The 24,378-nt window shown below is 38.6% G+C and overlaps 1 protein-coding gene across 11 annotated transcripts in view; it reads right to left on the reverse strand.

The window, feature by feature from the left end:
* RBMS3 (RNA binding motif single stranded interacting protein 3) overlaps positions 1–24,378 on the reverse strand; it is a 727,705-nt gene that overhangs the window by 98,794 nt on the left and 604,533 nt on the right. For 7 of the 11 annotated variants that reach the window (XM_057554702.1, XM_057554701.1, XM_057554703.1 and 4 more), the window contains exons 8-10: positions 21,042–21,088; positions 8,218–8,314; positions 5,943–5,993 (exon numbers count right to left, since the gene is read on the reverse strand). In XM_057554702.1, the coding sequence (XP_057410685.1) occupies positions 5,943–5,993; positions 8,218–8,314; positions 21,042–21,088 (195 nt within the window). The remainder of the gene's footprint in view (positions 1–5,942; positions 5,994–8,217; positions 8,315–21,041; positions 21,089–24,378) is intronic. The other 4 variants (XM_057554705.1, XM_057554706.1, XM_057554707.1 and 1 more) reach the window with 1 other exon arrangement.

Genomic DNA, 24,378 nt, shown 5'->3' on the forward strand with positions numbered 1-24,378 from the left:
TTTCATACCTTTTCTGCTGTAGATTTTTAATTGAATCATTCTACACATATAATAATTATCTCCACAGAGAGATTATGTGCCTTGAGGACAGACTGTTTCTTTCTTACTCTCTCTCGTTTCCAACAATACCTAGAAGAATATTCTGTGCATATTTAATGCTCAAGAATATTTGTTTATTATTTGTTGATTTTTTTTTTTCATTGAACTCAATGTTCTCAGTTTCTTGAAATGAAGAGTCGACGTCTGGTATAACTAAGGGCCCAGGAAAAGACTTAATCAAGTGACCATTTCAAGGAGAAAAAGATACCTTCACTCTCATGTTCATTGCAGAATTATTCACAATAGCCAAGATATGGAACAATTTAAGTCTCCTTCAATGGATGAATGGAACAAGAAAGTGTGACATATATATGTGTGTGTGTGTGTTATGTGTGTATGTGTGTGTGTGTGTATACTGGAATATTATTCAGCTGCAAAAAGAAGGACTCCTACCATTTGTGACAACATGGATGACCTTGAGAGCATTATGCAAAGTGAAATAATCCAGATAGAGAAAGACAAATACTACATGGTACCACTTACATGTGGAATCTAGGGAAAGACAAAAATAGTCAGACTCACAGAAACAGAGAAGAAAGTGGTTGCTAAGGGCTGGGGGTGTGGTGGGGAGTACAAATTTTCAGCTATAAGATAAATAAGATGTGAGAAGCTAATGTAAATCATGGTGACTATAGTTGATAACACCATGTTGGATAATTGAAATTTGCTAAGAGAGTAGAACTTAAATGTTAAGGTATCAAAGAGACTTTCTGTGGAAGTGGTCTTCTTTGTATTTACTTTACCTCAGGAGTATATTTATAGGGAGGTGACACCCAAATGAAGTTGTTCCTTCTAAATTTACTCTCACATATTTTTTAAAATTCTCTTCTGGTAGAAATAGTATAAATGGGCTAGAGTTACTGTTTTGTGTTTGCTAGTTACTTAAAAAAGATTTGGCCTGTAGATCTATATCCACCAGGTAAACTCCTTACATAGCAAACACACTTTGCCTTTGTTTGGTACTTTGACAATGATACTTACAAAGAATTTTTGCTCAGTTCAGCGGTTGGAATAAAATGATAGTATCTGAAAACTTTGCTTTCTGAACCGAATTCTAATGACTTAAATGTTCTTTCCAAATTTGGTGATGTGTTTTAGGAAAAACATGCCTGCAACTTTGGAGAACAAGGCCCCTAAAATTAAGCCTTAGGTCTTACCTACCTGCAGGTAAAGAATGACCAAATCAAGTATGCTGGGGCTTTTTTGAACTTTTTCTTTTGTTGTAGAGGGAAAGTTTATATTGACTGTTTAGCTATAAATGTAAGGTTTATTCATCATAAGTTGTAATTTAGCCATGCATAGCAACAAATCATCCAATGATTCCATGAGGGCATCTTGCATTTCTTAGAATCCTGTAGTTAGATAACTTACTTGTAATTAAGTAAAAATGAAAGTTGACCTTTCTCCTTGAGAATAATTAATGCTAACCACATGAAGAACAGAAGATTTATGATTCACATGAGCCTAAATAAAATTTAAGAGAATTGAACTCTACTTCTTCTTGGGAACTATCATCTTTTCTCCCTGTCAGTACAGATGTAACAAAATACCTGATGTATCATAACACGGGGATTTCAATTGTGCATTCATATGAGATTCCAGTGTGACAAGCTGCCACACAGAGTAGATATTTAGTGCAATCCATCCTCTATTGAAATCCTGTCAGTCCCACCTTACTCTTCCCCCTCCCCGTGTCCTCAAGTCCATTCTTGGATAGCTAGTGGGAAGCAGCCACATAGCACAGGAGATCAGCTTGGTGCTTTGTAACCACATAGAAGGGTGGGATAGAGAGGGTGGGAGGGAGAAGCAAGAGGGAGGGGATATGGGGATATATGTATACATATAGCTGATTCACTTTGTTATAAAGCAGAAACTAACACACCATTGTAAAGCAATTATACTCCAATAAAGATGTTAAAAAAAAAAATCCTGTCTGTGCTGTGGTGAGATTTCAGGGTTTAGGACAGAACTCTGCACTGGGAAACAGCAACACGTACCCAACTGCATTGGCAACATCAGCAAAGAGTGAATTCCTGATTTAGTCTCACAGTGCTCTCTTTCAGTGAACAAAAAATAAAGTGCAAATAGAAACGCTCTTGCTGTCCTCAGTGGGGTTTGACCTGATAAAGTCCCAGAGTCAGACAATTGACAGAGAACGGTTTCCTTGCAGAAACACCAGTACGAGAGATATGACCAAGGCAGGGAGAATTTTATCCCCTCTTCCTTAAAAGTGAAAAGGCTCTCAGAGTTTTCTTCTAAGTTTACAAAAAAGTGCATTGCACACAACTCAGAAATTTCAATCTGCAAAGAAGCAAACCTAAACAACTAACTTCAGCTTTACGCTTATGCTGTTTTTCTCTCGTCCTTTTACTACTCCCCTCCCTTCTTTCCATCAGTTCATGTCTCTCTTATAGATCATTACCCCTCCCTAGTAGGGAAAGATTAGAGGCACTGTGCTCTACTTTAAGATTTGAATGAAGCACTGTTTTCTCTTCAGATAGAAGCCTGGTTGAGACCTTGGGGCCCTCGAGTCGAGCCTAAAAAGAACCTGAAGGGCTCTGGCTGCAGTGTAGGAGTCCGTGTGATTCACAGTGATGGGGGAAGCATGCCTTTGCACCCTATACACAGAGAGCTTATCTGTGCAATTTTCTCAAAATAGTCGAAGAGAAAATGTGAGAAAGGAGAAAAGTTGTAAGCAAATCATTATTATGGGCAATATATTGGAGATGTGTAGCTATGGACACCTTGAATTTATTTGTAAAGTAGGTTCCAGTTACTGACATACAAGAGGTACCCAATGGGCCTTTATTTTTTATTTTCATTATTTTTATTATAGGTGTTGAAAGATTTAGGAAGTAAATGAGATAAACACCAATCTAAGCAATTTATCTTATTTATAGCCATAGAGGCTATCTCCACCAAACTCATTAGGGAAGTATGCTAAATAAGCAGTATGAATGTGGTAGAAATGGGTGATTATTGCTTTTTCTCAACTTCTTCCTATACCAACACTCATTTTATATAATTGGGCTAATCTCAAGCACAATGTGCAGTCATCTACTCATATAACTGAATAATGATAACAGTAATTTACTGAGTGTTTGCTATTTGTCTGGCATTATTTTAAGAGATTTAAAGCCTTGCTTCATTTCATGAACCGAAACCATAATAATTTAGTCATGATTATATCCATATTACAGATGAGAAAACTGTGGCTCAGAAAGTTTAATTGCCCAAAGTCCTATAACAGAAAGGGTTTCCTCTCTCAAAGAGCCTAACCAAGAATCCATGCTATTGGGACTTCCCTGGTGGTGCAGTGGTTAAGAATCCACCTGCCAATGCAGGGGACATGGGTTTGATCCCTTGTCTGGGAAGATCCCACATGCTGCAGAACAACTAAGCCCATGCACCACAACTACTGAGCCCACGTGCTACAACTACTGAAGCCCTGTTCAGTAACAAAAGAAGCCACTGCAATGAGAAGCCCGCACACCACAACGAAGAGTAGCCCCCACTCGCTGCAACTAGAGAAAGCCCACGTGCAGCAATGAAGACCCAACGCAGCCAAAAAGAGAAAAAGAATCCATGCTATTAATCACCAAGTCATTCATTCCTTCCCTTCAGATCTAGGTATTTTATTTCTCCACCCGGCATTGCCTAACTATTTTTATGTTTTAGTATCACAGAGTGATTAATTTAACCAACCCCACTTTGATGATGAAACTAAGACCAGTTGGGTAAAGGTTCTTTATACAATAAAGACAACCAACAGAACTGTTAAAGGGAAACGACTGATGCTACAAATTGTGTTTCCATGATGCGGTTTAGCCAATTTTTTCATGTTAAAGATAAAAAGGTGGTGGGTGGCCCAGCCACTCCTTTCCCCAGGAATCTGTCCCAGCCACAAGCATTACATCTTAAGGGGGGTGACCTAAGCTCAAACATCATGCAGAGTCTAGTCAAGGGAAGTGAAAAGATATTAGGGAGCAGAAGCCATCGCAAGAAAGATCCTGGTGGGGGACAAATGAACACACACACACACACACACACACACACACACACACACACTATTGCTAGGGGAAGATATACAAGAAATAATACATCCAAAAAATGGGTGAAGCTGGTCTGGGGAGGAGGAGGAGCTAATAAAACATTTAGCTAAGGCCCTGAGTGACAGTCAGAAAAAAACACATACAAATATCTTCCCATCTCCTCACAGCTCCAGAAGTACTGTGGAATCTTACATACTTTGGTATCTGGAAAAATATTCAGATTTTGCCAGATATGCATTCCTTTAGGCCACGATGAGATGATGCTTGACCTCAGCGTGAGGACTAAGCTAGCCTCAATGCTCTTTAAATACACACATTATTATTTTAGAAGGTAGTTGTTTCCATCTATTGAATTCTACCTCACAACTTGGACGGAAAAGAAGAGCCTGGATTCACTGCGTGTTGGTCTGATTTACACAACACAGATCAGATGAACTCAGGAAGCCCCCAAGGTATGTGAATAAGAGTAAATATGGGGATCTGCAGAATAGGGTCTAAAGTTCTGCTGTAGTAAGCTATATATATTTTATTCTTTAAATAAAAAGCAAACTATCAAAACACTAGGAGCAACATCGAGTGTTCCTTATTTTTTAAGAAAATGGACAAAGCTCAAATATGAAAGCCAGGTGCTGTGATCCTTTGAGTCCAAGAAATAGATGTCTGTGTATTTAACTCCCTGGTTTTTAATATGTGCTACCTTATTTATATTTAGCTTTGAAAAGGGTTAAAATGTAGCACTGTTTCTTCTTTGAACAACTAATACATTCAATAATAAGGATTAATGATAATAATAAGGTATAGTATGTCATACTTCAAACACTGTTTTCACATATTCTCTCTGTTTTGATCCTCCCCAAAGCCATGTTAAGTATAGTGACAGAAAAAGAAACAAAGTTACAGATTTGAACATACCCAGGAGAGTACACCAGAGACCTTGTCACACAACTTTCTGTTGGGGATCTTTCCCCTATCTCACACTCCCATGAGTATAGTGCTCTTGAAATCTCCCTGGCTAGTACATAGAGATCAAAAACATGGAAGACCTCGACAAAGATACATGGTATCAATAGCCTTCAGCCTGGATTCTAATGGAATAGGTAATATTTTTCCCCTTGGGACTAACGTAATATTGTACCACAAAATGGGAAAGCTAGCTCGTAGAAAATAGAGTTTGAATATTTTGGGAAGAAATTTTCCACTAAAAGAAGAAGAGAATGGCTCTAGTTAGTTAACATAAAAGTCATCTACCAACCTTGCTATCTATTATCTATCCACATCTATTAGTAGACAAATACCTTCCTATTTCAAATATACTGCTTTGAGTCAACACCTAGCCATGATACGCAAAATCGTTCCCAAAGCACACCCAACTGCATCTGAAGAAAACAAAGCATAACAGGAGGAGAAGGACAACAGAAAGGCTTTCCTCCTATAATGGATTTAACTGTCCAGAGTTCACAATTCTGCATGAAGTAGACATTCCCCTTTCATAACAAATGGTAGACAGCAACATGAGAGTTTGATTGCTATTTCCTCCAATCAAGTTTGTTCTCTTCCTCCCTCTCTCTCTCTCTTCCTCTCTCAATTCTGTTTCTCTCCATCACTATCACTCTCTCTATCTACTGTACACACTTTTATAGAATTTCAGGAACAGCTCTGTATCTGGAAAATAGGGCTGCCAGAAAGAGGCATGGAATAGAACAAAAGCTTTACCCCAAAGCTTCTATGCATTACAAAAGCTTGCACTCGGATAATAGAAACATCGAGCCTCAGGTGACTGAGAACACTTACTGTTGGTTGCATAACGTATGGCGGATGAGGCATCCATGAAGTACTCTGGACCTATGCATCAAACAGCATTTATTAGAAGAAAGCAATCACAGAGAGAACTCGGTTCTTGCGTTTAGTGGAGTCACACTAGGTCATAAGAAAGTGGAGTCCACCTGACTTACAGCGAATCAGTGCTCAAAACTAAGGGTACAAAGGAAATTCTTGGACCTGATTCATTTGGTCCCTGAAACATGGTACAATGTAAAGCAAATTCCTACTTCCCTGGAGCTGGCTGTAGTGCCCACATGGGCCAGGCTGGGCCATGGAGCACATTTGGAGGCTTCAGGAATCTCCTGTTTGTAGGTCAACTTCTAGGAAGACCCGGGCGAATAAGGAAGGAGGCATTACTTAGCATGACTGCTAAGACTTCCTCTTTTTCTGTCATTGGTTCTAACTTCATATTCTCAAGTGATCCCATCTTGGAAATAAATCCAAGTGGTAAAAGTTGGGGAAAGAATTAGAGAGATCAACCAGAAATTTGGGGGAATGTTTTGGGTTAAACCCAAGTTAAGCAAGTCTGTGACTTTTCTCTCTCATGGTAATTGGTATGGCAAATAAAAATGAGTATATGAGCCAGCCAAGTGTTCTGAATGTTCCCCATCAGCCAAATGAGAAAGTCAGCTTCTAAGAGCTGACTGTGACATTGAGAGCCCTGAAGATTTTGTTTTCAATATACTCACATCAATGAAATTGCCAATGAACTTTAGATTTAAAAAAAAAAAAAAAAAAAAAGAAGTGGTGAAAAGCAAGAATCAACAACATAGGAAATTGCTCTAATTCCTTTTTTGAGAAAAGAGAGCCAGAGTTAAATTCCACTTATGAGCCCTCCCAAAAGAAATGACTGTTCTGTGGAGATTTTATTCATGTCACCAAAGTGCTCTACAATGGAGCTCAATGGGTGGTCTTGGCTGAAACAGAGGCCAAGATTAGAAAAAATGGGTAAAAAACCAAAAAACACACATTACAACCAGGCAGGCCTGTAGGAAGAACAAAAACTGAACAGCATCTGCACTTAGCCTCATGGGTCCCAAGGAAAGGCAATTAAGAAATCAGCCATTCTGAGACCCTCTAATGCAATTCACACAAAAGTCTATTCCGCTCACCCGACAGGTATCAAGAATCTAAGTGCAGACACAGAATGAGAATGATCTGCTTTGGGGGGAATCAGTTAAGGAAAAAAGTGCATAGTCTCAAGCATGATGCTCTGACAGCTGGGACCTCCTGATATGACGTATGTAGTGGATGAATAATGTGAAACTTCACTGAATTCCTAGCAATCAGCAACATTACAGTTTTCCCTGTTGTAAACCCCCCACCCACCCACCATCTGCACAATATAGGGAAACACACGCAGGCACACACTCGCACTCTTGCTCTTTCTTTCTCTCTCCAAAGCTTTAAACAGTGACACTCGACACTCTAGGTAGCGTTCATAGGCATTTTTTTCTAATTTGAATTAGAAGAATTCTCTGAAGAACTACATGAGATAAAGAGAAGCAGGGAGAAATATCATATCTTTGATGACTCAAAGGAATAAGATAAGGAGCACTGTTTGAGGGAGAAGGATGGCTATTTCAATCCACCTGTGGACTTAGCATTACTAACTGGCTACAACATCTGGTTTAGGACACACATTGAGTCTCAGATTTTCTTGTGTTTCAACATGTGGAACCCCCGAGGTCTCTTTTGGCCTCTTTGGAACTGAGAATGAAGTAAGAGGAGGAAGTTAGGAATTACTTTTACCCCTTTGATAATCTTCCCTATTTCTTGGAGCAAATGATTTTGCATCTATCCATGTAGCTTTCCATGGATACACAGAACGATTGTGACAAAATGAGATGACAATGATACAATATCCTGGAGGGCGTGCAGGGAGTTGCCAGAAATGTGTTCTCAGAAAAGATACCCTAGGGAGCAACAACCAAAATAACAGACAATACACAAAATAACCTCTCAGTGGTAAGAAAGCTGCACTAATGTTGGCTGGAAAGTAGCAAAATCATGAAAACTCAGCAGGAAGAATGGAAAGCTCGCTGGATTTTTATCATTCAGTGAAACAGATGCAAACAAGCCCTTGAAAGTGTAGGCTCAATGGATAGTTTGAGTATTATGACATTAAGATATGACTAAAGGGAAGACAACTTAAAACAAAAATCCTACTGTGTCCCTTTTGCCTTGATCTAGTCTGTTCCTGGCAAGAAAGGTTTCCCGGGAGGTGCAGGTAAACCGGACATACCTGGTATGTGGAGACAGGGGAAGCAGCAATGAATGGCGTGATGGGTGTCTGTGGAATCATGCGGTTGGTTGCAATACTGTACGGTGAAGAATAAAATCTGCAAACAGAAAAACAAAAAGAAGATTCATAGATTCATGAAGCTGATGCACGCCTGGCTGCTAACCAAACGCTACCACGCACGTCTGGAGAAGACAGAGTTCCACCCTCATGTTGCCCATCAACCGTTAACAGGATCATGCAGGAGACTGATGGTCTTTGATTCCACAAGAAATAAGTTGTTCTGAATAAAATGACAATTTTGAGTCCCCTTATAAAATTGGCTGCACAAAAATCTCTTAGGCCAGGTGAGTGTAATAGTATGTTTAACCAATAGCAGAGAAAAGCCATGGGCATTGTTTCTAAAGCTCCTTGAAAGAAAGGCAAAACCATAGCACCAAGCTTTATAAAGGTGGCTGGTGTTACACAGACAGAAATTGCATCTATCCCTTCATTCAAGAAAGAGGATCAGCTTCTAGAGAGTTCTGGATAATTTGTGCTAGGCATGAATCCATGCCCTCAGGCAGAAACCAAGCTAAGTACTTTCTTTCTCCATGAAAAGAGAAGGACAATTTGTGGACAATTTAGGTCTAGGTGAGGAAAGGAATCTTTTCTGGATTCAGTCAGGGCATTGATGAAGATTCTGGACCTATGTGATATACCTCTGTACATGTTGTAAAAAGCACTGAGTTTTCCAGTCCTCCAGGGTCCTTCATTGAACAATTATAGAATAATACTGGGCAAGATCAGAGCTTCACAAATCAGAGGAGGGATGATCCTTCTGGAGATCTATTAAAGGACAGCTTTAATAGAGATCTATTAAAGGGTATCAAAAACACTTACAGGCCATCTCTGCTCAGACTATACCCTGGAGTCCACAAGTTACCTAATGCTCAAATTCCTCAGCAGAATTTTAAATCTTGTTTTTTTCTTTATGTCTCACTGGTAAGGGAAAGGCTAGAGTGACCAGCCACACATCGTGCAGACAAAACCAGGTGGGCTGTGATGGAGTATTTCACTGATATCAGGATAGATTGGGAAAATGCCTCTCAGGGATCATGGAGTCATTACTTCACTTTGCCATACTCTTAGCGAAAGTCAATTACTACTTTTAGTTTTCTTTCTTCCTTCCTTCCTTCCTTCTTTCCTTCCTTCCTTCCTTCCTTCCTTCCTTTCTTTCTTTTTCTTAAATAGTATGAGGTTGGAGTTTTGGAGACAAAAGCTTCATCATCTCTCAGGGGTCATTGATATTTTGAATAGAGGATCTCATGGGTCACCTTTCTAAAGAAGCATTCCATGAGAACGCCACTGAGTGTAGGGGGGCTGGATTTCAAGGTTGCCAGGTTTCAAAGAGTAAATTCTTTAAGCTTAGATCCTATACAAGTCTTCAAGCAAGGATTGGGGAACTAGAGTCTTAAACTGATCTAGCTCTCAACAAGGATTATAAGGTCATAGTCTTTTGCTTAAAAAAGACGTAGCTGAAAAAATTACACCATTACACATTGCATCCTCTTTACTATCCATACCTATACCTACAATACCTCTAAAATTTTAGAAAAAAAGAATATTGACTATATACTCATTAAAATGGCCAAATTAAAAAAAAAAGACAATCAGAGCTGTCAAGGATTCAGAGAAAGTGGAACTCTTTCATTGTTGGTGCAGATAAATAATGATACAGCCCTTTTAGAAAAGAGTTTGGCAGTTTCTTATAAAGTTAAACATATACATAGCATATAACCCAACTATCCCACTGGTACACAGTAACTGAAGATAAATGAAAACTTGAGTTCACACAAAAACCTTAATGCAAATATTTATAGCAGTTTTATTTAATACTTGCTAAAAACTGGAAACAAGCCAAATATCCTTCAATTGAATTAATAAACTGTGGTCCATCCATACACTGGGATGCTACTAAACAATTAAAAGGAAAGAACTACTGATATATTTAACATGGTGAATCTTAAGTAAATTATGCTAAATGAAAGAAGTCGAACTCAAAAGACTCTATATTTTATATCCATTTATATAATACTATGGAAAATGCAAAACTTTAAAGACCGAAAATAAATAATGGATGCCAAAGGCTGGGATTGGGGGAAGAGTCTGAGTGCACAGACATCTGAGGGAATTTTGGAAGGTGATGTTACTGTTCTATATCTTCATTGCTTGGTGGTTCCACAACTGTGTGCTTGTCAGACCTCATAGAATTGTACACTCTTAAGAGTGAATATATACTCAATATAAATTACAGTTAATAAATCTGACTTTAAAGTCAATTACTATGTAAGAAAACATCCATCCTTCCACTTTAAAAAATGTATTGAACATTTACTATGTATACCAAAGATGGGTAGGACATTCCTTTGAGTTTTTCTATTTAAGCATTTAAATTGAATCTTATCTATACATTAACCAGCCTAAAGCTGGTCAATGGCTTTCCGTTGCAATGAGAACAAAATTTGAATTCCTCATATTGACGAGCGCAATCAGGCTATTGCCCACCTCTCTCCCCAGAGCCAACTAGGATCCAACCACACTGACCTTCTTCTGTCACATGAGCCTGTCATTCTCACTCTCATCTTGGGCCACTACGCTTACAATTCTTTCTACCTGGAATGGTTATTTCCCCAAATCACCCTAGAACTATCATCTCTTTCCCATTATTGGTCTCACTCAACTTTCCCAACTTTTCAGAGGTCTGTAGCTAAAGTAGCAACCACCATCTCTGCCCCAATTGTTCTCTATTCCTTTCCTCTATTTTTTTTTCATTGTTCTTATCACTATCTGAACTAGTAAGTTTTTAAAATGTCTTTATATATGCTATGGACTGAATGTTTGTGTCCCTTTAAAATTCATATATTTAAGTCCTAATTTCCAAAGTGGCTGTATGTGGAGATGGAGCCTCTAAGGAAGAAACTAAGGTTAAAGAGCTCATGAGGGTGGGGCCCTAACCTCATAGGGTTAGTGTCCTTATAAGAAGAGGCATTAGAGTGCTTGCTCTCTCTCTATCCACATGCTCACATGGAGGAAAGGCCATGTGAGGACATAATGAGAAAGCAGCCTTGTAAAAGTCAGGAACTAAATCCCAAACTAAATCAGCCAGACCCTGATCTTGGACTTCCAGCCTCCAGAACTGTGAGAAAATATATTTCTGTTGTTTAAAGCCACACAATCAATGGCATTTTGTTACAGCAGTCAAGTTGACTAATGGAATGTATTTATTGATTATTTCTCCCTCTAGAATGTCAGCTTCACCTTGACTTTGTTGTCTAGAACAGAGCCTGGGATGTAGTAAATACAGGCATACCTCATTTTATTGTGCTTTGCTGTATTACACTTCACAGATATTGCAACTTTTACAAATTGAAGGTTTGTGGCAACCCTGCATTGTCAGATGATGCTTAGCATTTTTTAGCAATGAAATATTTTTTAAATTGATGTATGTACATTGTTTTTTTAGACATAATGCTTTGCACACTTAACAGACTACAGTCTAGTCCAAACATAACTTCTATATGCACTGGGAAATTTTAAAAAATTGTGTGACTCATTTTATTGAGATATCTGCTTTATTGCAGTAGTCTGGAACTGAACCCACAATATCTCCAAGGTATGTCTTGCTTAATACCTGTAGGTTGAATGAATGAATAAATGAATGCAGAGCAGTTTAGAGAGATAAGTAGTGATTACAGTAGAGGCCACCAGTGTCAAATCGGTGGGGGCACAGAAGATGGCTTTTGTTCAAATAGGAAGCTGAGAGGTGAGAACCCAGAGAAAATTGGCTGGCATCACATATCTGTAAATGCTCAGTGGAAGCTTAAACTAATGCCTGTTTTCTAAGCATGCAAAGGTACTGACAACCAGGGAAAACAGACCTTTTCTACAAAAATCATGGTTTGCATTAAAAAAAAAAATGCTTTAGGTCTTATGTTTGACAGATTTTATTTATGAGTCACTGAACAGAAAGACTTATTTGGGGCTCATAATAACATAGCAGGTACTCATGACCACTCCACAAACGGCCCTCTTCATTCACCATGCAAGTTTCTTAGAAACCCAGTTTCAGCCTCTTGTACCAACAGAGCGAATCATGCGTCACATTTTAGAGTGGCTGGTTTATTTTGCGAAATGTAGCAATTGTCATATTAAAAATGAAAGCAGTAAGGATAGGATGGGCTGGCAAAGTTTACAGGAAATTTTATGGGAAAAACAGCAGAAACATAAAGAAAACAGCCAAGTAAACGGATACTAACAAAGGGCACCCTTGGGGGAAATTTTCAGGCATTTTTGTTCTGTCTGCTCTAATCCTATCCATCAAACAAGAATATTTCATACTTCCCAGCAAGTTCCAGTACTGCCCCTCAAATCAGAGAGTCATTTAGAACAGAAAATGTACTGAGAAGATCAGACTCAGCACACTGTCTTGATCCCCTAATTCTGGTATTCTGAAATAGGCTCTCCCCAAATCCAAACATAAACCAGATGAATTCACAGGAAACCTTTGCTTAAACCATGACAGGAGGGGCTATTATTGAATCTGAGGCTTAAAGGCACCATATCTAAAGCAAATGCACCTAGCCAGACTCCAAAGAGAGAACTGCAGAATGAATTTCCCAATCTCTTCACTTTTTCTCAATCCCTGCCATGTATCCTTCATGGTTTAAAAACACTCTCACATGGCCATCACATTTAAAAAGAAGAAGAAGGAAAGAAAAGAACATCCAAATAAATACTTCAAGAATAGGTGTCCTGTTTTGGGGGAACAGGAAAGATGAAATTCACAACACTTTTTGGCCATAATAACAAAGCTAAGGTCATTCTAAACATGTGACTTTATGTTTTTGTATCTGGTTATTTATGCATTATGCCTTGCAAATGCTATTATAGAAAACTGGGAATGAATTTTTAGCTAACCATTTTTCTGGGAAGAGTTTACTCCCCTAAGGTATTTCTTTGCCAAAATGTACATAGTGAATCCACAAGTGTATGACAAATATTCCTTTTCCACCTTGTTCTAAACTAAAAGGGATTTTGCTCCCCAGGGGACATTTGGCAGGATCTGGAGATATTTTTGGTTGTCACAACTGGGTCAGGGGGCTGCTACTGGCATCTGTTTGGTAGAGGTCTGGATGCTGCCAAATACAGTACAGCTCCCACCCAAAAAATGATCTGGTCCAAAATGTCACTAGTGTCAAGATTGAGAAACTTTTGCAGGAATGTGAACTAGTCATCTCTGGAGAGGTTTCCCATGAACAAAATTCCAAATGCCAAAGGGGCTAAACGGGTTAATTAAGCATGATCTATCTGTAGAACTCTAAGCCAGCCTCTGAAAAAAGTAATATTTTTAAGGAACGCAAAAAGGGTTATTTGGTTTTCTGGCATGTAAAGCAAGTGGGCTCCAGAAGTCCAGAAAATGGAAGTCTAGGTCACTAATAGGACATTATTTTGCCTGCAGAAAAGTCATCTTCAGGGGATTTGGCAGTCAGTAGTAATATGGTGAAATCTTATTAGACTGACAATAAAAATAACATGAATATATCAATAACCCCAGGGTAGGATGTTTTTTAATGCAGAAAACCACACACAGTCCTATTTGCCCACTGAAATAAACAGCCCTGCCTTGTCTTTCATGTCCATAGGCAATTTTGTTGGAGTCAGAACCACAAATACTATCCTCAGGGCAACACTATAGCACAAGATTAATAAGTTATTGGTCATTTTTATTGTAATGCCAACGTATCCTTCACATTAGATTCCTTTCCTAGTGTAATAAGATAAGGTTTCTGTATCACTTAATATCAAATGCCCATATAAAACAGCTGGCAAACCAAAGCTATAGAAAACAATTTTTTTCACATCTCTCCCAAGAATTCATTTTCTTCAAATAAAACAATCCAAAAGGCTTTTACACAGCAGCCCTTAGTGAAAAGAGCACAGGAAAGATGCGATTTTGACTATGGGGGAGGAATTATTTCCCATCTCCCATGCTCATAGTTGAAAGTGATGGAATTTCATATTGGACTGTTAAAAAAGCAATAGGGCAATAGTAATAACACATTATAGAGTTATGCCAGATAGCTCCAAAAGAAGAATGGACATTTTTATTTTCCTAAGTTAGCCTATAGTAAAAAGTACCAAGCGTTTTACTTTTCCATTGTGACCCAGAAATTTCTTCACTGTAACCTTCAAAGCCTTAGATAAAAGTGACATTGAATTAATTTTTTTAAAGTGATAATTTGGGTAGATTCAAGCAGATGACACAACTGACATATTTTACTGCCTACATGCAAACAGCTCAGATACACCATGGTCCATGTTTACAAGTGTTTGTTCTTCATTAGAGAAATATCAAGCTTAATTTGGGAGTACTTATTTCTGTTTTATGTTGCTGTATTCAGGTTGAGGTTATGGAATTCAGAACATTTAACTGTTGACACAATTGAGCTACCAGCTATCCCCCAGACACATATTTGGATTTGATACTCAGAAACCCCTATGGCTGAGTGCAGTTAAGGGATGCCACAGGATCATAACATATGTTCTTTTTTTTTTTAATTGAAGGAGAGTTGATTTACAATGTTGTGTTAATATCTGCTGTACAGCAAAGTGATTCAGTTATAGACATATATATATACACACACACACACACACACACACGCACACATTCTTTTTTATATTCTTTTCCATTATGGTTTATTGCAGGGTACTGAATATAGTTCCCTGTGCTATACAGTGGGACCTTGTTGTTTATCCCTTCTGTATATAATAGTTTTCATCTGCTCACCCCAAACTACACAGGGTTGCCATATGATCCAGCAATCCCACTTCTGGGTATATATCCATACAAAACTATGATTCAAAAAGATAAAATATGATCTTTAGCAGTGACATGGCACATATCCAAGAGGACAAGCTCATGTCACTGTTCCATCAAGAAGCCTTCCGAATCCCTCATTAGAATGTAATTGCCTTTTCTCTGTAGTCCTATGACATTAATTTTCTTTATTTTTCTTTGTGAAAAGAATAGAAAAATATAAACAGTGAAAAATAAGTCTCCCTCTCACCCCTACTTCTCGGTACTCTGTTGGCTCTCCCCAGAGGCCCACTGTCACCATGTCTTGTGTATTCTTTCAGAAATATTTTATACATATAAAAGTTAATACATACATAAATCTCATAGCACTTTGTGCTTCTGTCACAATACTACTTGCATTGTATCTAGAATTTGCATGCGTGCCCATTGTTCCTGACAGGATGGGAAATATTTTTTTTCAAATTTGCATCACCAGAATGATTTTAAATGGTACAATAGATAAGTATTCAAATGATAAAATTTGTTGATCTGAGTCAGCATTAAGCGACCTTTAACAATATTAACTGGATTGGAGTCAGCTGCAACTGTATCTTTGGATACATTTGTTCTACATAAAATGGGACCAGTTTCTTCTCTACAGCAATAAATATTTATCTCTCTGTTAGGTTACCGCTCTCTGAGTTAGGTTTGCCTACTGGATCGAATACAGCAATGTAATTAGGAGTAAATACTTGACTCTGGACATTCATGTTCCATTCCTTCATATGCTAAGTGAATTTTCTAAATCAGCTTCCCCACTTCAAAGAGGTACATGCTGACAATAACTCAAGGAACAGTGTGTTGAGGAAACATTTGTGGTTATTTTGGCATCTTAACATCCATAGAAATGACTATTCTTCTACTCTCCATTATTTAAATGTTACCATATAAGGCAATAAAACCAAAGATGAAAAAAAAACATTTTAAAAACCATCTACATGAAGAAATATCAAGTGAATAGGGTTAGTGAGCTACAATCTTCCGATCTCTTCCATTTCATGAAATAAAGTTTCTACCTTCTTGGTACCAACAACACAATGGATAGTCTAAGCCTTCTGAAATTCCATTCTTAACCCAGGACATGAGAAACTCATGTGCAGTTTGGCTCCTTTGGGTGAAACTGCAGGTTGCATTTAAGTAGGATCAAAGCAGAAACAGAGATACAGACATTGAGAACAAACGTATGGATACCAAGGCAGGGGGGTGGGGTGGTGGGATGAATTGGGAGATGGGGATTGACATATGTACACTATTGATACTATGTATAAAATAGATAACTAATGAGAACCTACTGTATAGCACAGGGAACTCTACTCAATGTTCTGCGGTGACCCAAATGAGAAGGAAATCCACAAAAGAGGGGATATATGTATACCTATAGCTCATTCAATTTGCTGTACTGTGTAAACTAACACAATATTGTAAAGCAACTATACTCCAATAAAGAAAATAATAAAGAGGATCAGATTTGGGTGTTACAGAGGGACAGAGTGGCTTGATGCCAGGAAGGGGAACGGTTTCCCTAATGCCACCTTGCTGGAGCCAAGCAGACGTCATCAGTCACATTTTCTGCTTCTGATTTGGCATTCACAGTACTAAGTTAAACAGTCTGTAAAGATGAATAAGACATGGAACCTGACTTCAGAGTTAATAGTCCATCAAGGAAATAAATATGATGTCAACAGCTACATGATAAAAAGACTGTCAGTGTATCATGGTCACATGAAATGTAGTGTAACAATAGTGTCAATATTGACAATGAAGATCACATTGTGCCATGCAGGGGTCCTTTGATCCTTACAAACTCTTATGAAAAGGTACTGTTACTATCATCTCCACAGAGGAGGAAACTAAAGCACAAACAACTTGCCCATGTCTGGTAAATGAAAGAATTTGGATGTGCAACTGGGCAGGCTGGTTTTGGAGTCTGAACTCCTAACCACTGCTTAAACTGTGTCTCTTACGATTAATTGTGTAATTAGCTCTGCCTGGTATGATTTAATGGTGTTCTTTACTTTATTTATTTATTATTTTATTTGGCTGCATTGGGTTTTCATTGCTGTGCGTGGGCTTTCTCTAGTTGCGTCGAGTGGGGGCTACTCTTCATTGTGGTGCGCGGGCTTCTCATTGCGGTGGCTTCCCTTGTTGCAGAGCATGGGCTCTAGGTGCACGGGCTTCAGTAGTTGTGGCATGCGGGCTCAGTAGCTGTGGCTCATGGGCTCTAGAGCACAGGTTCAGTAGTTGTGGCACGCGGGCTTAGTTGCTCCACAGCGTGTGGGATTTTCCCAGACCAGGGCTCGATTCTTAACCACTGCGCCACCAGGGAAGTCCCTAATGGTGTTCTTTAAATGAGAGCAGTGAAAGAAAGAAGGAAGGAAGGAAGAAAGGGACGGAGGGAGGGAGGGAGGAAAGAAGGGAGGAAGGAAGGAATTAGGAAGGAAGGAAGGAAGGAAGAATATCACCATTCTCTCCAGGCAGAGAGAATTCCATGAGCAACAAGACACAGGGTTAAAGTAGCTTGGGATGCTCTGAGAATCAAAGAAGGTCCAGTTCAGTTGCAGGAACCAAATCATGGAGTTCTTTTTGTGCCATTCTTGGAAGTTTGAGTTCTGTTCTGCAGTTAGTAAAGTCCACATAATACATTAAACCAGGCAGGTAGATGATTACTGATTGCTTTTTGCTTTAAAAAATTATTCAAAAAGCAATGTGAAAATGGTTTGGAGGTCAGTTATGTTAGCAGCAAGTAAAAGCTTAGTACAGGTAGGGAATGGTGATTGAATAAACTCAACCAGTGGCAGGGAGGCAGATACAGTTCAAAGACAGATGGAGTAAATTTTAAGGACCAATTTTATTATAAAGAATGTTTTAGGAGAGAATACCCAGAGAACTGGAATTTATGGCTTAAATGGCTTTAGAGTGTATTTTTTAAAAAGGAACAAGTCATTTGATCTTGTTTTTCATTTGATTTGGTTTGTATGATGAAAGATTGATGAAGATAATGACCTCACTTTGGGACAAAGCTATCCAGGAGCAGCACCTAATGCAGTTAGACACAAAGGTGATTTTTTTTGCATCTAGTTATGAACTTGAAGTATGGACTTGGGAGTCTTCAGTTCCTAAAAGCAGTAGGAGTGGATGAGATCAACTGGAGAGAACACAGAGTGAGAAAAGACTAAACCCTGAGAAAGATTAATAAAAGTGGGCAGAAGAGGAGGAATCCGCTGACACCAAGTAAGCAGTGCAAGGGGAGAGCAAGGAGGGTCAGCAAAGGATGGAGTCATGAAATCTAAGAAATAAGAAATTTTCATGAAGCTGTAAATGGTAACAATAACAACAACAACAACAGAAAGTCAAATGATGCAAGATCTCAAACAGTATAAGGACTAAGAATGCGTCAGTTACAACTGACAAATTTGGAGATCACTGGAGACACCAGCAGGGAAAATTCCAGTCAAGTCTGAGACCAGAATTCACACTTTAATAGGCTTAATTTAATAGAGACAATATGGGAAGACAGTGTGTATAGAAAACTGGGGTTGTTTACCAGTGAAAAGAAAGCTAAAATAGTGTGGTCACTAGAAGTGATCTCATGGGCAGAAAAGGATTGTTTTGCTTCTACCTTCTTTATAGGTGGGAGAGACTCGAGTATTTTACAGGCTGAAAGGAATATTCAGTAGATAAGACAGTACTGAAGACAGGGACTGCTGGATGACACAAAGTTCTTTATCAGATGACAGGAGATAAAATAAAGAAGATGGTATTCTCAGCATCTTAACTACAATTTGTTTCCTGAGGGAAATATTCATTGTTGTAAATGTCTAAGTGGACAGTGGAGAGGATGAACCACTTTTGCAACTGTTGAAATAGTTCAAAGGATAGGACATTATACTGTTACTATAAGGTACAGACAAAGACGTCACAGAAGGCAGAGGTACGTACTTGCGGTCGACCTCTATACAGTATAGACGGTGACCTGGGAAGGGAGACATGCTCCTTGCGTGCTAGGCAGTCCTCACTGCTTCTAATATGGCATCACCCAAAGTTCACTTTGGGCTGCTCAGATTGCAGGCTGAAATCTCAATTGTCTTCTCTGTAGGTTTGTAATGGATCAGGATGAAAACTTGGAAAGTTAGGTCTTTGGGAAAACAAATTCAGATTTTAAATTGTGCACTGGAAAGATGACTAACTAAAGCAAAGCATTCACTCACTCCAGTCCAGACCTAGGTCACTGGGGCATCTCCAATCCTTGACCTAGAGCCTTGGTCAAGAAGATCTTTATAATAAACAGATAGATATATAGTACAAATAGGTAGATGATTCATATATTCATACACCCATATACATGTATGGAAACATGAACACTTGTTGAATCTAGTTAATAAACTTATAGGTATTCATTCAATTATTATTTCTACTTTCTAGTGTGCAAATAAATTTCTAATTGTAATTACATGTATTTTTACATGTATTAGACTCTGAAACCATGTGCCATTAAATTACAAATATAAAATACTTGGTACTTAGTATGTGTTCAACAAATGTCATTCCCTTACATTATAATACCTGTTTTCTGTCACTGTCGCTGAGCATATAATGCCTTATTCTGTGCCTTTTGAGTTAACTATTTTATCTTCCCAACTATACAGTACGATTCTAGAGGACTTTATTTCATGTCTTTACATCTTGTCTTTTGTTCTTCTGACCACCAAGTTTAAAGTGCCTTGTTGGTAATAAGAGAAGGCTTATTGGATAAATGAAAGGATATCCTTAAGTTTCACTCCTAGAGAAGTTTTAATCAACAAAGGACAAAGGACTAGACTCTTACGCTAGACTACCAATCGTGTTGACTCTTTCATGGAAGGATAGACCATGAGTTTCTTGAGGGCAAAGCCCTTGTCTCATACACTGTTGTTTTAAACCTATAGAGCATAGTACTGTGCTTGGCAGACTCATTGGATGTTTACTGAATGAGTAAATAAATGACCCCCTGAATGAATAACTATAAAAATAAGAGGGAGATAAACATTTTCTACATCTCACAGGTGTTCATTAGATGCAGCTGACTAAATAGAAAAATGGAGTTTAATTCCTTCTATCCTCTAAGTTGATCTTAAATGACACCTTCATTCTGATTGATTCTTTAATGAGACTGAAAGACAGAAAACTGAAAGCCATGGAGAAATCTAAGATAAAGGATTGTGAAAATAAAAATAATACTTATTCTTTGGTTTGTTGGTCCATTGCAGGATGCCCAAAGTAAAGAAAAGAAATTGCGAAGTAAGAAGAAAGTTTCAACCAAAGAATATTCAGAATGACAGAATTTTAGAGAGGCCAGATCGTGTAGCTTAAGTTTGATTTTTCAGAGGAGAAGTTTAGGCTATGTGACTTGTTCTAAGTAAGAGGCTGCAAGTTTCCAGGTGCTTATTACAATGAAGAATGAAAATGCAATCACCAAGCTACTAACTTGACTCTGTCCGTTACCCTTCCCCTGATAGCCAGAAGGCAAAAGTGGAAGCATTATTAATGTCAAAATGAACCTGGGCACATGCTAAAATTACCGAAATCTAAACTCTAGAGTTATTAGTAGGAGCGACACTCTTATGGTAGAGATACATGGACACTTCTCCCAGACCAGTCTATCTACATACACCCCCCTTCAAGTCCTACTCCTTGTTCTTTCTCAGATGAGAAAGGGAGAGACAGAATGTGGGCAGAAGCATTGGGAGAATGAGTGACGTGGGGGGTGCCATGAAATAAGAGTCACTCACAGGAAGAAAAAAATACAATGATGAGAAAGGTTTAAAACAAAAAGACAGATTGGAATATTTTTCTTCAGTACTGATTTCAGAGTTCAAATATTTTTCTTCAGTACTGATTTCAGAGTTCAATTCACTTAGCAATTAAAATAGAGAAAATGTAGTCTACTTACCCATTCTGTATGGCAGCTGTGGGGTCATAGGTCAGAGCCATGCCAGCCTGTATATGGGGGGAAGAGGGGAGAAAATGGATCTTAACATTTTTACTGTGGCGTCCAAAGCATTCAGTACGCACAATGCTTTTATCTTTACTTTCTATGATTTAAGTTTACTTTATCCTATATATTTCTCCTCCCTTACTACCAAGACTAGCATTTTTACTATCTGAACACCAGAATCCACCAGTGAGTTAGGGAGTTTATATTATATATACAGACAAACCAAAGAACAATGCAGTTTGGATGATTTGCATTTCTAATTCATAAGCCATGCACTGTCTAATCTGGTATCCTTATAATTTCTCACTATTTTCAAGAATACCTATTGTATATCTCATGGCATGAAAAAAAGGAAAGGATAGATGCTGGGGTCAGAGTAAAAATAAAAGCTACTTAAAACGCATTCGACCTTTTAGAAGAAAATGTTAAGAAACATTTATTTTAAAATATTGCATGCCTCAGGGGTGTCTAGGCAATGAATCACAGAGTGCTGTCCAATACTTGCTAGTACCTGTCCCACTAAGAGTGTAGAAAGGGAAGGATGTGATGGAAATTCTAGGCCTTGTGGCTAATAAGGAGGTGGTTTAGTTTTGTTTCTAAGAATAAAACCACCACTGAAAAACTACATTTCTGTAACTGGCAGTTGTTACAGAAAAGAATATCAACTTGATGATCGCTGACTGACATCCTACCTCCTTTCATACACATCATCATATTTCATACTCACAAGGACCCTATGAAGTAGGCAGGAGAAATATTTCCTCCATTTGATAGATGCAGACACGGAAACTTGGAGGGATCAAGTGACTTGGTTAAGGTCACATGTGTGGAGGCAGAACCAGATTCCAACCCAGACCAGCCAAGACATTGACTAGGATTTTGAATGAGCCCCGAAGATCATTTCTCTGTGGCCACATGGGTCTACCACCCTTTGTTTTCCAGAACTTTCAGCCTGGTTATTGCTTGTGAGCAGAAACAGAAATAGAATGAAACAAAGCTGACTAGGTTGTCTTTAGGTTGGATTTCTTTTCTTTTTTGAAACTTAAAAATAAATTAGTCCAATGTCAACCTCCTGGCTCGATATTGCATTATTATTATATAAGATGTAACCATTGGGAGAGACGGGGTGCAGGGTAAATATGACCTCCCTGTACATGTCTTTTGCAATTTCCTGTGAATATATAATTATTTCAAAATAATAAGTAAGAAAAAATAAATTAGCTTTAGTAAGAAAAAAATAAGAAAAAAATAAATTGACTTTTGTAGAGGATAAGGAAAACCATAAAAACTTTAGAGACAATAAAAAAGAGTTTTCATGTTTGAGTTTTTTGCCAGTGTGATTGAAGGTGGTTTTCCTGATAAGCTCATTTAATTCCTCAGTTTTAACACATAACTGAAATGAAAATTCTCAGGCTTTCTAAGATAGGGCCTGAAGTCCAGGATGGCCTGCTACATTCAAGCTTACATGCATTGTTTTCCCTAAACAGTAATTTAAAAATTATTATTAAGATTGGTATGAGGAACAAAACTGTAGAGCCATCTATAAATGAAACTGGCATACAGGGAACACACATAATTGAAACGAAGTTTGCAAACAAAGCTGAGCTGGAGATGCACTGAGAACACAGGCTTAATGATAACTGCCCATCACTCATGTTAAAGAAATACGATATGATAATGTGACAAGCTGGGGTCTGGAAAATGAGAATAGAAGAGTGGAAATGAAGACAGATTACTTTCCCCCCATGGGAGAAGCAAAGGTAGTGATGTCAAAGCACATAGATGCTAAGTCTAAATTCTTCCCTGGATGGGGTCTCTGCCATGTGACAAACGGGAGGCTGATCCGAGGCCAAAGACTCCCCAGGAGGGACCTGTCCAGGCGGGACTCCATGGTTCTGGGTCCTGGAGAGGACAGCTGGAAAAGCTGTCCATCTGGGATGAGATTTCCCTCTTAGAAACCCTAAGCTTCTCTCCCCTAACTTATCCAAGATGTCACACCAAAGACAGGATGAAAAAAACAGGCTTTGTACTCAATAAAGATATTGTTATTTAATAAGAGATTTAAATGATCATTGTATCTTCAGACCCCTGTTCACCCCCAAATTGTTTAAATCCCAGGGGACTTGTAGGAAGCCACGTTTAACTGTTTTCCTTGAACGTATTTTCCAATAGTGCTCAGAGACCAATGCCTTTCTTGAATTATAGGTCTTCAATATTCTCTTTTTATGCCATGTGTATTTGTTCGGGCAATGTCAGGTAAAGATTTTTTTCTTTCACATTTGAATTCCTCATGGATTATAATGAAGCTCATGGATTATATTTAACCATGGATTATAGTTAACCAATCAGGTCTAGCTAGGAATATGGTAATTATCACAAAAATTCTCTCTCTTTCTTGAATAGTATTTGATAATCAGAAAGCCTAAGTTGGCCTCTTCCTCCATCTTAAACCTCCACTCATCTTTCAGAAGATGAAAAGAACTAAATAGATGATGATATGGTTTAGTGGAAAGAATATATGTTTTGGACCTGGGTCCAAGTCTTAGCTCTGTTGTTCTCTAGCACTGTGACCTCAGGCAAGTTATTTAATCTATTTGAGCCTCATGTTCCTTAATCGTCAAGTGGTATAGTAATACCTACCTCAGATGATTGTTGTGAAATTTAAAAGATATTACTTTTGTGAAATGCCCACCACAGTGCCTGGAGACAAGACACATACGTAAACATTATAACACAAAGCAACACGTGGTAAGTGCCCCGTGAGGGTATGCATGAGGTGTAGGGGAGATGCCAGGGTGGTCAGGGAAGGCACTTGGAGGAGGTACAGGTGAGAGATTTCCACAGATGGAGATGAGAGGCGGAGGCCAGCTTAGGCAGAAGGAATAATAGCATGGAAAAGGCGTGTGAATAAAAAGGGCAAGGCGGATGATCCACTTGCAGTAGAACATTGGAGGGAGCAGTTGACAATAAGATTTGGAAGGAAAGGAGGAAGGTCTTGATTGCTTGGCTCCTCTTGGGGAGCCACGGATCATTTTTCAAGGAGTAAAATGATATAGTCAAAGACGGCTTTGGCAACAAGAAACAGCATGAGCCCCCCTGGAAAACAGAGGGAAGAACCAGAGTGATGGGTGAGTAGGGTAGGCACTGGGGGACAGGTGGGTGGAGAGAAACTAAGGTGAAGATGAAGCCAAGTTTCATCTACTTCATGATTTTGCCTGGGGCCAGTCGTGCCTCTGAGGACCTTTGGCAAGAGGAGACAACCAGAGATCTGCATTTGGAACACTGTGGTTTA

The sequence above is a fragment of the Balaenoptera acutorostrata genome, chromosome 10 (genome assembly GCF_949987535.1).
Source record: "Balaenoptera acutorostrata chromosome 10, mBalAcu1.1, whole genome shotgun sequence".
Classification (NCBI taxonomy): domain Eukaryota; kingdom Metazoa; phylum Chordata; class Mammalia; order Artiodactyla; family Balaenopteridae; genus Balaenoptera; species Balaenoptera acutorostrata.